Source organism: Lithobates pipiens, unplaced genomic scaffold (assembly GCF_037356315.1).
Source record: "Lithobates pipiens isolate NorthernLeopardFrog02 unplaced genomic scaffold, aLitPip1_a1.2 Scaffold_8, whole genome shotgun sequence".
Classification (NCBI taxonomy): Eukaryota; Metazoa; Chordata; class Amphibia; order Anura; family Ranidae; genus Lithobates; species Lithobates pipiens.
Window position 1 is genome coordinate 283,320,230 of NW_027507903.1, and position 14,665 is coordinate 283,334,894.

General features: G+C 43.2%; 1 protein-coding gene across 1 annotated transcript; it reads left to right on the top strand.

Annotated features, from left to right (window-relative positions):
- The first annotated feature begins 1,248 nt into the window (after window positions 1-1,248).
- On the top strand, window positions 1,249-12,080 carry WASHC3 (WASH complex subunit 3). Its single transcript, XM_077472204.1, has 7 exons — window positions 1,249-1,458; window positions 3,664-3,762; window positions 5,843-5,908; window positions 6,021-6,149; window positions 7,915-8,034; window positions 8,440-8,504; window positions 11,451-12,080. Exons 1-7 carry the CDS (start codon window positions 1,408-1,410, stop codon window positions 11,527-11,529), a joined length of 609 nt encoding a protein of 202 aa, XP_077328330.1. The 5' UTR covers window positions 1,249-1,407; the 3' UTR covers window positions 11,530-12,080.
- The last annotated feature ends 2,585 nt before the right edge of the window (window positions 12,081-14,665 follow it).

A 14,665-nucleotide genomic window follows, 5' to 3' on the forward strand; every position in this document is an offset into this window, starting at 1 on the left:
GCTGTAATGTCTCAATTGGCTGTCCTGTACCACATGATGGATGTGTCATCATAGGTCAAAGTTCTTTTACACAGTAAACACGCAAGTCCGCCGGGCGAACAGCGGCAATAGTCCGCCGATCGGGCGGACCGCGAACTGCCGAAATTCGCTGCAAACCGACCGCCGGGCGAACCGTTCGGCCATCCCTATTTGTGAGAAGCTCCCTGCTTAAACTACAGGGTGCTACACAATATTCAGACAGGAATGTGGCTCAGAACAGAGCCTGACAGGAGGTTGAGGGGGCACTATGTACGCAGGCATCCCAACCTTCAAAAACACATTTCAGGGAGGTGAAGATTCACCTTACCAGTGCCAATTAAATGCAGCCTAATACAGCCTATCATTGTCCATCCATGGCACCTCATCAGTGCCTACCAGCGCAGCCTATCAATGTCCATCAGTGCAGCCTATAAGTGACCATCAGTGTCCATTTGTGCCACCTCATCAGTGTCCACTAGTGCAGCCTCACTGTGCACCAGCGGAGTGCTCCCAGCTCTGTCCCGCTCCCTCCCCTGGCCACAGACAGAAGACAGAGCAGCCGGAGTGGCTGTACTCCATTCGACCACTCTGGCTTCTCTGTCTCCTGCCTGTGGCTGAGTGACAGGCCCAGTCGGGAGACTGCCCGGCGCTCGCAGGTGTCTGGGAGCCCACAGCGACTTGCGGGAGACTTGGGATGTCTGTGTACACCGCATTACTATTCTCTTTGGATCTCCCAAAGATGTCTCAGGTATGTTACAATCCTATAGTGTATGGTAAAAAACATAATTAAAAAATTGTGCTGTGTGCCACAAAAGTGTTGGGGTGTAGCTTAAAGGAAACGTGGCAATGCTACATGCCACACCTCATTTATTTTTCCCTTGTATATCATAAAAGTACTTGAATGTCATAGATACAATCCTATTAGTGTTATGCAATCTAGGGTAATGTAAAGACTTCTACTATTGAAACGACATTTACTTTTGCAGGTGTTATGTGATGAAACACAGGCCCCTCTAACAGACCTAATGCACAGAGTATGTATTGTACAGCATATTTGCGTCTGAGATAATCACCGACAAAATGGCCGACTTCCCTTTTTCTGCAGACTTGACTTCACTGATATGTATTCCCCTGCTGCGGTATTTAGTACTTTCCAATGTCCTCCTTAAAAATAAAGAAGGAAGTGAAGTAAACTGCTATTTAGTGAGATTTAAATACACCAATGTAGTGACGAATTATTAGTAAGACCTGAGATTTCTGGAGCTGCGTTTGTAAGGGAAACCCACATCAAAGATGGCGCGTTCAGCTTCCAGAGCTTCTCCCTGCTTTACATCACGAGAGCTGACATGTGACTGTAGTAGGAAGTGTTTGTGAAGTGGAGCTGCAGAGATGGATGAAGATGGGCTTCCAATAGTTGGCTCTGGGATAGACCTTACTAAGGTTAGTCGATGTATGGCTGTGCTTTTCTACCTATTTTATTAAATATGTTCACTGAGAGAGCTGCACAGGCATGCTGTACCTGACTAAACAGACATGGAGCCTGTTCATTATTATCCTATAGTTCAACTTTAATGATTGCACAGCTGAATTAGTGTCCTTTATATTTGCTTAGCTTTCAGCTTTAGGGCAGGTTCATACCAGAATCGCATTCCCCTCCTGTGTTATTAGGCAGCCCATTTGTATGAAATGCAGAAAAAGTAATGCATGCCCTGCACCAAATCACTTGATATGATGTGATCGAGTGCGTTTGGGCTGCTGTTAAAAATGTATTGGCACCTGCAGTAGATTGGAAAGACAATGCATTTTCAACGCGATGTGGGAAAGATGCAAGGAACATGCTTTTCCCGCACCACATTCTTGTGTAAATCGGCCCTTAAAGTGGAGCTCCACCAAAAAGGGGAAGCTTTGTTTTTTCGCTACCCCCCTCCACTGCCGCATTTTTGCACTTATTGTGGGGGGGGGGAGAAGGTTACCTGTTTATGAGAGGTACCTGCTCTCACTTCTGGGTAAGATGGCCACTCAGCGATCTATGACATTTCCAGACCCTCCTCCTTTCGCCCACTGCCTTCTGGGACACACACAGGTCCCAGAAGATGGCAGGCCCATTCAGAAAGCACAGCATGACTCGCACATGTGTAGTAGGAAACAGGCTGTGAAACTGCAAGGCTTCGCTTACTGTTTCCGTTACTACAGATGTGAGCGCCCAAAGCCAATTGACAAATCGGCTAGGGGTGCCTACATCGCAGGATTCCTGGAGAGGTAAGTGTCCTTGTATTAAAAGTCAGCAGCTACAGTGTTTACCTAAGGTAAAAAAATGTTTAGGTGTCAGCATCCCCTGTCAATCAAAGCCAGTAACTGGGGGGGGGGGGGCGGCAAGTCCTGCTTTCTGTGTCAAGTAAGGATATGGCCAGATCATGTTTTCAATATGCACACCTCTCGGTTTCACTATGGTGCACAGATAATACCGTGGCTTGCCCACTCTTTTTTTCTGCCCTAGTCTTAGGCTTACCAATTTTGGATAGTTCCCAGGCCTAGGTAAAAAGAACACCATTTACAGGAAATACATTGGCAAGAAAAAGTATGTGACCCCCCATTGGCATTAATTGTTTTTTTGCAATCATTTCCCATAAAAGGAGATCTGATCCTCATCTAAGTCACAACAATAGACAATCACAATGGGCCTGAGGACAGCCATAGACAGTACAAATCACGGCCAGTTCAACAGGAACCAGCTGTCATTTGAACCGTGTGGGCAGGCTGAATGTACCAAGCTGATCGATCAACTTGGGTACAACCAGCCTGCCGGATTCACTTGTGATTATTGCTAGCTGCTACTATAGTCTTCTCCCGTTCAACCACTTGCCATCATCAAGAGGAAAATTAACTCCCAATTTACTGAAATAACCTACAGGATAATGTCAGGGTGACTGTCCACCAGCTGAAGCTTAGTACAAGTTGGGCGATCTAGCACCAATACTCTATGCATCAAAGTAAATCCATCACAGACTGACTTTAGAAAAAGTTAATGGCCCCTTTGGAGTAGCCCAGTCAGAGCCCAGACCTCAACCACATAGAGATTCTGTGGAATGACTTTGAAAGAGCTGATGACACCAGACATCCTACGAATGTGTCTGAGCTGAAGCCGTTTTGTAAAGAGGAATGGTCAAAAATCCCTCCTGAATGTTGTGTAGCTCTGATCCAGAGCTATGGGAAAAGCTTGCTTGAAGTCACTGCTGTCAAATAAGATTCAACCAGCTATTAACTCCAAGGGTTCCATTTTATTTTTTTTCTTTCAGTACTGTGAATGTTTAATGGTTGTGTTTATAAAGACACACAAGTAGAATTGTTTGGCTTCTTGCATGAAGTAAACTGATTTTTAGCTAATGTAACTGTGCGATTTTAGTACACCCGTACTATTTCTGTAACAGAAGCCTTCATCAAGATGGTGCAGATCCATACTGCATCCAAAATCAAATGCAAAAAGAAATTGGCCACACCACTTTTAAATCCACACAATTAAGAGATTATTATGACCAAAGACAAATAATGCTGCAGAAGCAGACCTCCCTGATGATGGGTTTTACCTGTTGATGAACTCCGTACTGTATATAATTATCTTTTAATCTTGCATGTCCTTCTGTGCAGGTCCCAGCCATCCAACAGAAGAGGACTGTCGCTTTTCTGAATCAGTTTGTGCTGCACACAGTGCAGTTCCTCAATCGCTTCTCAACTGTGTGTGAAGAGGTTTGTTATATTTCTACTCATTTAAGTAATGCAGCCAATGGTTTTCCTTTTAATTCCTCCTTTAACCACTTCCAGCCCAAGGATGTCATATGATGTCTTTGCAGCTGCAGGCATCATTCAGATATCATCTTTTACAGCCGGTGATTCTGTGTACTGTAAAAACAATCATAGCAGCAGTGGCTGACACTTGATCATTCTTAGCCCTTGTACGCACGGTCGTACATTCCAACAAAAAAAAATCAGTCGGATTTTGTCTGAAACTGGTGTTGCATACACACGGTCGGACAAAGTTGTAGGAAAATCCGATCGTTCGCAGCGTGATGACGTTATTTAATTACGACGGGACTACGTTCAGGCTAGTAGCCAATAGCTTTGGTCTCGTAATTTGATCTGAGCATGCATTGCACTTTGTCCAATCGGAATTCTCTACAAACTTTGTCTGATCGGATCATGTTGTCGAAATTTTTTTATATCCAGCTCTCAAACTTTGTTGGTCAGACATTCTGATGGAAAAAGTCAGATGAAGCCCACAAATGGTCGGATTATGCAACAACACGGTCCGATTGGACATTATCCATCAGAATGTCCGACAAGGGCTTACAGGTGGTGAGAGGAGACATCCCCCCCCCCCCCCCCCCCCGCCGCCCTTTGGTGCTTCTCCGGGGCTCGCTTGTGCAATCGGTGAGAAAGACAATCCACTGGACGTTTTTAATAGAGATTTCGGAGGCCTGGGCACGAGGTTATGCCGTCACGGTGGAAGTAAAAGCCGAGAACTCGGCTGGAAAGAAAGAAATCGTTAAAAAAAAAAAAAAAAAAAAAACATTATCTCAATCTTTCCAGCCTGGAGGTGAGAGCTGGGGGTCTTATAGACCCCAGATCTCTCCATAAAGATGACCTGTCACGCACCATTCATATTAAAAGGGATGTTTACATAACTTGTAATAGCAATAAAAGTCCCCGTCCCCGTGTGCTCACGCACGTGTAAGTCACTCCTGCATATGTAAACAGCGTTCAAATTAGACTTGTGAAGTATTGTCATGCACATTACAGCGAGAGCAACAATTTTAGCATTAGACCTCCTCTGTAACTCTAAACTGGTAACCTGTAAATATTTTAAAGCATCGCTAATGGAGATTTTTAAGTACCAAGGTTTGGCGCCATTCCAGAAGTGTGCACAATTTTAAAGCGTGACATGTTATGTATCTATTTACTTGACGTAACATCATCTTTCACATTGTATAAAAAAAATGGGCTAACTTTACTGTTTTGTTATTTTTTAATTCATGAAACAATTCTTCTGAAAAATTCTTGCACAAATACTGTGTGACATAAAAAGTTGCAATGGCCGCCATTTTATTCCCCAGGGTTTCTGCTAAAAAAAAAAAACATAATGTTTGGGGGTTCTGAGTAATTCTCTAGCAAAAAAAAAAGATTTTTACATGTAGTAGAGTAGTGGCAGAATAGGCCCGGTATGGAAGTGGTTAATCTCTTACTCTCCATGTAATGCATATGTGCAGCAGCGAGGAGGGTGGGCTTTAACACCCACATGTGCTCACTGCACACTCCCAACACACTGAATGAGCTGTCACAGACGGCTCATGGCCTCTGGTTATGTCAGGAGCCAATGGGACGGGCTCCCGATCATGTGACCATTGTAACAGCCAAACGCAGTAATCGTGATCAAGACATTCGTCTCGCCCCCGGGTGTAAAGATTCAGTTAAAGACCCTCAGCAGGTTGTGCTGTGGAAAAATACAGCTGGTCTTCATTTTTCCGCACTTCACATCATTGTGATGTTGTGCTGTGAACGAGGCACATTGTTGGCTTTTACTTGGAAGCCATCTACGACTGGCTTAAAGATAAAATGTTACTGTGCCCTACATGCCTAGACATCTTATATTGTGTTATGATATTGAATGGTTTATGTAAATGGTCATTTTGTTGATTCATGTGAGATTGTTTGAAATGGTATCTCTTGCGCAATTATGAGAGAGTAGTATTTTGTGTGTGTATATGGCTAGTCATATGTAAAACCTTATTTTTATGATTATAACATTTTTCTCTTTTCTTAATTGCTTCAGAAACTATCAGGCCTTTCTCTGCGTATTCAACAGATTGAAACAACTCTCAATATTTTAGAAGCAAAGGTTTGTGAAACTTTTTGAATAAAAAAAATAAAATAAAATTATGGAATCAAACTATTGGTCTGACTTTATCTGTAGTTGCTAAGATGTTTTTGTTTTGTTTTTTTGCCCCCAGCTTTCTTCCATCCCTGGCTTAGAAGATGTGAAAGCTGAAACACCACTTCTGCCTACCAGTCTTACCAATGGACATGTGCCATCATTGAAAGCTGATACAGAATCCCTTACAGTTTCACCCCAGTCAGATGTAAGTAAATTGTTACCAACAGCGCAATTTTTCTGTTTTGTTTTTTACAGTGTAGGATTCCCATCAGGCTCGTCAGTGCATCGCTGTCCATTGTACTGTGTCCAGACTTATGTACTGTATAACGAACGCAGATAAATTAACTTCATGATTTTTCAGTGTAGCTGACGAGTAATCCTGTGATTTTATTTTCATTAGCAACTAGACAAATGTTCAACTGGTACATCGCAACTGATTTATTACTATGAGCTGAGAATCTTCACACATTCAGTTGTGTAAATATGCACTTTTACTATCCAATCATGTGCAGATAAGCAAAAAGAATTTGTTTTTCACATAACTGTTGCATAAAGTGTTTTTTTTTTTTTTTTTCTTTTATTTGTATTAAACTAATAAACATAGTATACTTGCCTGGTCTGTGCAGTGGTATTGCACAGAGCAACCCAAAACCTCCTTTTCTTAGGTCACCTGCTGGCACTCTTGGCTCCTCTTCTCTGTGTGCAAGCCGCTTCCTATGGTGGAACACCTGCCGCCTGCACCTGAGTTAGGCTGTGTGCATCCATTGATGTACACAGTGTGTCTCAGCTCCCTCCTTCACGAGATTTGTTTGACAGCAGCGTGAGCCAATTGCTTCTGCTGCCATCTCTGAACCTATGAGAGAAAGGGACCAGCGTTGCTGCTGATGGGCACAGTGCTGGATTGAGATTGAGATTAAACTCGGGTAAGTATAAAGGGAGGAAAGAGGGCAATTCAACTAGTAGGACATGTTTTACCTAATGGTAAGGAATGCATTAAGATGAATTGAACATTGAATTAGCAAATTAACTTATGGCCCACTAGCTTGACAGCTTTATGGACCATATACTGTATGAATACAGATCATATATATTTAGGAATTGCATTATATAAACAGTACATGTTCAGTATATAATGCTGCATGTCTAATGTAAAATTTCTCATAACATAATACTGTTAGACCGGAGGTGTCAATTTCATTGCAAGCCACATCAGCTCACGTTTTCAAAAAACCTGACCCGGATCTAGTAGCTCCCTGCAGTGTAGGCGACTTTTCTACTTGTTTGCAGCGAGATCATTGGTTGGCATCTGGAATCACAATACAGCCTACCACATGATGCCCCATCCCACATATGACCACACTGCACCTGCATCTCCCTTGTCCCTGCCGTGAGTGCAGGGCAGGCAGGGATCTGTCAGAGCAATTAGGACAATAGTATTGGTAGCCTCCTGGTGACTTGTGTGAGAGTTTAAAGGGTTTCTGCAGATTGTTCTGAGATTCTCTATCCTTCTATTCCTATGCAGACAAGATGAGCAGATGTCATCCAGATAACCTGGCACACCAAGCAGTTATGCTTTATAGGCAGCAATTAGGAAAGGATCAGACATGCACTGAATCATGGCTGTGGATCTTTTTAAGCCCCTTTGAACATTGGATTGTGTATACATGACCCACTTTGCAGGGCTGATTGTAATAGTTACATTTGGCATAGGCAGCCCTATTACAGACTGATATACTGTATGTATGAAATATTTGCATCTGTTTTTAAGGATCATTGTCAGCAGTTGGTGCTATGTTGGGGTTGAATTGTGAGGATAACAAGCTAATACTAGGTTAGATGCATTCATTGAGATTTTTCCTTGTTTCATGTGGTAGAATAGGAACAGTTTTTTTGGCATACACAACGGAATGCTCGCTGGCTCTAACAGCACACAAGCTTTATCTGCTCAGACTTTTTACTATTGTTGGCAGGTGGTGCAGCAGAATTCCATAAATGATAACGCATCACAAAAGGAAGAAGTACACACAAACAGTGTTGCAACCGTGGCTAAAGATCCTAGATATGCCAGATATCTGAAGATGGTCCAAGTGGTAAGTAAAACATCTCATCATGGGTATACTTATGAAGGCAGTACTGTACGTCGATGAGAACTGCAGCAAATGTAACTATAGTAATTGCTAAGGAAGCTAGGAGCTGGAGCTGCTGAAGTTTAAACCTAGTTTATTCAGACTTCAGATGACTGCCTTTGACAAAAAGCAAAAAGCTAATTGCAGTTTAAATGCACACCTCTGCACTCTTATATCCCAAAACATTTGTAATTATGTCCAGTCAGTTTGGTGCTTCATAAACCACATACAGCAAATAATTCCTTTCAGTGGAGAAAAATAACTAGTGGCATAACATGTTTTGGTTTTCTTCAGTTCTCCTTTGCATGAGACTCTCGATCTGTACACCTGTTGTTGTAATTCTATTAAATATTACCTTTTCTGTTATAGGGTGTACCTGTGATGGCCATCAGAAACAAAATGATTTCAGAAGGACTTAATCCAGATCTTTTAGAGTAAGTCACTTTAAATCCCAAAGGCAGAACGCGTGTGTGTGTGTGTGTGAGTGTGAGAGATGTATGTATGGGGAAAAACTCTAGTAAAATAATATAGTATTATGTTATATTAAGTGTAGTCCATGAGCACCCAGCAATGGGAATGTGAGAGGATCCTATTTTTGTGTTGCTGTGGATAGGATTTTTTTTTTCTTTTTCATACATCATGGGACACAGAGTTGGACTAATATTCATTAACTACTGGGTTATACACCATCTCTAGGTAAATGGATACTGGTAGACAAAGGCTTAGACAGGAAGTGATCCCCTATAGATCATTCATACAGGAAGTACTTCAGTTTTTTTACCAGTGTCTAAAAGGTTGATGTCAGTTTGTTTGAGCTCCAGGACTCTAGTCCCACAAATGGTTCTTAAACGAATCAAGGGATTGACCGATTGGATCCGTTTGACATAGGCTGTCTATGCTTAGATAAATTGTACCCCAGCCTCTCAAAGAAGACTCCAGATCCTGCAAGGTTTTGCCTGTAATGCAACATCTGGGTGCTGGACACCACAGAGCTAAGGCATTCCTGAAGGGTGCTGTACATGTCCAAGGGAGTGGACCCTAAATATGAAAAGGGTACCCAATCCTTGAAGGTCCTAAAATGACAGAAACCTGCTGTGATGGGTGAAGATTGAGCTCTTTCTAAGCTGCCCTGTGCCTGGACGGGTAAGTGAAACCCCTTTATTTACTTATTGTGTGGTGTCCCAGTGATTATAACAGTTTTTCACTTGTATTATGGCACGCAACGGTGCGCCATTTCGCCTTGGTCTGCCATGGCGCACATGCATTCGCAAGAGCGCTGCTGTGCTCAGCAGTTTGGCGGTAATGGCGCACGTGGTGAAGCTGCACATGTGCCGTAGATTTTATCTGGGCACATGACAATTCATGTCATATGTGAATACAGCCACGCTGGTTCGCCGGGACCACGCACGTGCAAGTGCAGAACGTTCTGGTGCACAGCCAGCTTATTTAAGCTGTGTATACCAAGCATGCAGTGCTTCCAGAAGGCAGCTGTGGGACACAGAGCATGCTCTGAATCAGGCATTTGCAGCAGTTCATTTCTCCTTACCCGGGTCATGTGAGTCACCGGGTGTTGCTTGGCAGGCTAAAGGTGCTTCGCAGGATTGTTGCATAGGGGCTTAGTGAGCCCTATTAAAGCATCTCTCTTCTGGGGTTTCTTAAGACCCCTTTCACACTGGGGCGTTTTTCATGCGCTTTAGCGTTAAAAAAAAGTGCCTGAAAGAAGTCGCAACTGCAATCCCAATGTAAAAGCCCGAGTGCTTTTACACTGAGGCGCTGCGCTGGCAGAGCGTCAAAAAAAGTCCTGCAAGCAGCTTCTTTGCAGTGCTTTTGGAGCGGTGAATACAACGCTCCTAAAGCGCCCCTTCCCATTGAAATCAATGGGAAGCGCCTGTAAAACGCCTGAAAAACGCTATTGGCAGCAGCGTTTTGTGGGTGCTTTTAACACTTTATTTGGCCACTAGCAGGGGTTAAAAGTGCCCCAAAAACGCTGGTAAAGCGCTGCTAGTTAAAGCGGCGCTTTACGAGCGTTTTTCGGGAGCTGACATTGTGAAAGCACTTGGGCTTTCACATTGGGACTGCAGATGAGGCTTCTTTCAAGCGCTTTACAGGTGCTTTTTTTTTAATGCTAAAACGCCTGAAAAACGCCCCAGTGTGAAAGGGGTCTAATACTAGACTCGGGTACTCTAGTTTTGTGGCTTGTAAATGTCTTCAAAAAAGCGGAGCGAGACTACCCACACCTATGTAGTCAGTAGTTCCTGATGAACCTAGTCGTATCCCTAGTGTTGTATCCCCCTAGACCAGATTCCTCCGGGCAATCTGAGCTGCTGCGCCTATCTGGTATTGTGTCTACAGTCAATGCTGCTGCTTCAACCTTTATCATCAAGGATGAACTGTCCTTGGCCCTAGCCAAGTTAGAGCACAGGATTGCTGGCATGATTGCCTCCACCTCACAGAGTGGCAAGAAGCGTGACAGATCCCCCTCCCCGGAGCCTCCTATTTCGGAGCAGGAATGTGTTGAGGATGGGGAAGAGCTAAAAGCTCTGAAGGGCCTGGCGGATGAGTCTGCTTCCGAGAAATCTGGACAAGAAGATATCCAGTTGATGTCTGCCTCTGTTGCAGAGGCTTTTGATCCAGACTCTTACCGAGATGGTTTGTTCTGCCTTTTAAAGCGGAGGTCCGCCCACCGCTGCAAAAATAAAAGCCAGCGACTTTTAATAACCTTTCATGCAGGGAACCATACTTGATCCTTCATGACAGGGTTGTGTTACGACCTGTTCCATCCTTTTTTCTAAAAGAGGTGTTAGCCTTTCATTTAAATCGGGACATTATTTTGCCTAGACCTGCAGAGTTTAGAGGATGAGAATCCTTTTCTGTTTTACCAAAAGAACCCAAGAAGGGTCAGGCAGCTTCCATTGCCAATCGGTTCCGTCAATTTTGTTATTCAGGCCTATGGTCTGAAATTTAAAGCTCCTCCCTTTAGGGTGAGAGCTCATTCTACCAGGGGTGTAGGAACTTCTTGGGCTTTTCTGCGTCAGGTATCTGTGGCTCTGATTTGTAAGGCTACTACCTGGTCTTCAGTGCATACGTTCACAAAATGTTATCAAGTGGATGTTCGCACAGCCGAGGATTCGGCTTGCGGCCGCAGTGTACTGCAGGCTGCCGTATAAGGTCTGATGGCTATTCGGCAGGGTGTCCCCATCCCCTCAAGGGTATTGCTCTGGGACGCCCCAGTAGATAATGAATATTAGCCTGGAATAAAATGTCATTATAAATGAGGTTTTTTGAAAATCAGGTGGGTGTTTGTGTTTTTTTTTTTTTTTTTTTTTTTTTTTGACTGGAAGGGTATGTGTGACTTAATTTTTCTTTTTTTATTTCCCTAGAACTCCCAATGCCCCAGTTCCCGATGAAGAACTTGCACCAGAAGACAGCTCTGATAGTGAATCTTCCTTTAGTGACTAAGGATTCTAAAGCTTCTGGACTATATGAGTGAGCCCTGTTTGGCTATGCCAGTGATATTCACTACAATGTAAAGGTATCTTGGTGAATTGTAGCGCATACAAATATCCTGCAACGTATTTTTACCAGATACTGAATAATCCTCGTGAACTGTACGAAACAAGCTGGTGATTGTGCCCATGATGGAAATATTGTTTGCAGAAGGACTGCCTGTTGAAGTCTACAAAGGTTTACAACTATTCTCTCAGAAGTATTTCTTAAAGGCTCAATGTGTTGCCATAGGGTTAGCAGTTTCCAAGCACAAGTGTTTGAAAATGCATTGTAGGAGGGAAAACCCTGAGATATGTTCGGTAAACTGCATAGCAGTTGTTTGCTGTAACCTGGTTCAGGAAAGGGCACTTATTTCTTCAAAATGTGTATATACAGTATACAATTTGATAATACTCTTTGAATATAAGTTGAAAATGTTAGTTTAACAACAAATCAAAGTTCAACCAGTTGTATAAAAAGTTTGGTGTCGTCTGGATAATAATAAATCAGTTTACCGTTATCAATTACTATTTTGATTATTAAACATTATCATTGAAGACCTGTGTTTTGTGAGACATGTCACAAAGATGTGAAGAACAAAAATATAAATACACCACTCCTGGAACTTTCACATCTTAATCCAAGTTGGCAATCACATATATTGCATTGCCTATTTGTGCATTCACAACTTTCTTTTAAAGGGGACTTATTAAAAATTACACTTTTATGTGATTCCGCAGGGCAAATGTCAATATTAGCAAAGAATGTTATAATTTGCAGTAAAAAAAAAAAATATATATTTTCCTTGTGAATAAAACTGCTGTTCTGTGCTCCGTCATGCCATTTATAGCCCTGGGAATGATGACAAGGTCTCTGGCTACCAGGTGCATTTTGTGGGTGTTTGTATTCATTGGAGGTGGCAGAAACTGTACAATTTTTAATCGGACAGATAAAAGTTAAAAGGAGGGGTGCACCAAATGGGTTTTTTGGTGCCGAAACCGCTGCCGAAAATAAAAAATACACTAAGCCGAAAACTGATACGGAAAATGACTGATGCCAAAAATGACTGTTTTAAAAAAAAATATTTTTATACAGGCGATGGTCAGAGACTGGGCACATGGTACAGGACATGGTCAGAGACTGGGCACATGGTACAGGAGATGGGCAGAGACTGGGCACATACAACAGGAGATGGGCAGAGACTGCAGACATACTACAGGATATCAATGCAGCCTCACCAGGTTCCTTTAAATGCAGCCTGCCAGTGCCCAGCAGCCTACCATTGCCCATCATGCAGCCTGCCTTAGTATCTCATACAGGATCAGGACAGGGCAGTTAGCAAGGCAAAGCCAAGAAGAGTGCACCATCTATGGAGGAAAGCTGTCGGCACACTGCATTAAGGAGCAGCTTGTCTGTATGATCAGTGGGAGGAGCATTATCAGTGTGCAGCACCACAGGGGTTAAGCGTGCAGGACTTGTTTGACATGCTGTTAGAAACAGTGAATCCACTTGGTGAAGCGAGCGGGCTCACTGTTTCTAACAGCATGTCAAACAGGTCCTGCACTCTTAACCCCCGCGGTGCTGCACGCTGATAACGATCCTCCGGCTGATCACACCGACAAGCTGCTCCTTAATGCGGTGTGCTGACAGCTTTCCGCCATAGATGGAGCATTCTTTTGCTTTCAGCCGCTTCATCAAGGAGGGGGAGAGGTGAGGAGAGAACTGGACTGGGCAGGACGGGGACGCTCCAGAATGACACCCCGGTACTGGGCGGCACCAGGGGCAGGGCCATGCCCTATTTCGGTGGAGTTATCGACGTGATTTCCTTTTCGGCAAAATGCTGAAAAGGCCATTTCTCTTATATTCACCGACTGACACAGCTCCTCTCTTAGCCATTAGGTTGTTAAGCCACCTTTTAGGAGAATACTAGGCATTACATTGTAAATTGTGTGATACTTCGCTGTCCCAGTAGTATTCTAAAGTGACAAAAAAAAAACACACAAATGAAGGAAACCAAATGCGTAAATCTGCTGCAACTAAGAAATGTGAGATACACACACTATGCAAAACATAGAAAAGATTTTTTTAGCTGGGCTGAAAAAAACAAATAAGTGATAACAGCTGATTATGCTGAAACAATTAAATACAAGTGATCCAATCAATAAGATTAATATAGTGATATAACCTGAAAAATAAAGTCCAAAATAGTCCAAATTCAATGTTCCACCAGATGTGATTAATAAAGGAGAATCCTTAGCGCTCTATTTACTAGTGATGTAATACAGTAGCACCCAAGAAGCAGTGACAGGATATGATAGGAAAGGTCCTTCACCACCGATAACGCTGCCGCTTACCAGATTAAAAGATCTCTTTTTAGGGAGATCTCCAACAGCCTGTGGCTCTTTCCCCACCTAGGGTTTCTGTATATGAATAGAAGAGTGGTCCCTGCTATGCCATATCTGATGGTTTCAGTAGATTAGGCAATGCTCATCCCCCCCATGCAAGAGACAGAAAAGCCTCCATAGTGTAACTCTTAAATTTGTTTTTATAATAAAACATAAAGTAATGCACTTACAAATCTTCATATTTCAAAAAAGCCTTTCACATATCAAGCCGGCCGGCTCTCGGTCGCTGCCCGTGTCTTCCGGAACCAGCGTAGTATGTGGTGCCGTCAGCACGCCGCTCCTCCCTACGCCGTTTCGCCCCTGGAAGACGTTATCTGTGACGAAACGGCATAGGGAGGAGCGGCGTGCTGACATCACCACATACCGTGCTGGTCCCAGAAGACACGGGCAGCGACCGAGAGCCAGCCGGCTTGATATTTGAAAGGCTTTTTTTATAAATACGAAGATTTGTACGTGCTTTACTTTGTTTTTATTATAATTTTTTTTTTTAAGAGTTACACTATGGAGGCTTTTCTGTGTCTTGCATGGGGGATGAACATTGCCTAATCTACTAAAACCATCAGATACGGCATAGCAGGGACCACTCTTCTCTTCATATACAGAAACCCTGGCTGGAGAAAGAGCCACAGGCTGTTGGAGATCTCCCTAAAAAGAGATATTTTAATCTGGTAAGCGGCAGTGTTATCGGTGGTGGAGGACCTTTT

Excerpts from the sequence above, each read along its gene's own strand:
- WASHC3 (XM_077472204.1), top strand. The coding sequence starts at position 1,408 with ATGGATGAAGATGGGCTTCCAATAGTTGGCTCTGGGATAGACCTTACT. Across the intron at positions 1,459-3,663 it reads CTGGGATAGACCTTACTAAG|GTCCCAGCCATCCAACAGAA; the intron begins GTTAGTCGATGT and ends CCTTCTGTGCAG. Across the intron at positions 6,150-7,914 it reads CAGTTTCACCCCAGTCAGAT|GTGGTGCAGCAGAATTCCAT; the intron begins GTAAGTAAATTG and ends TATTGTTGGCAG.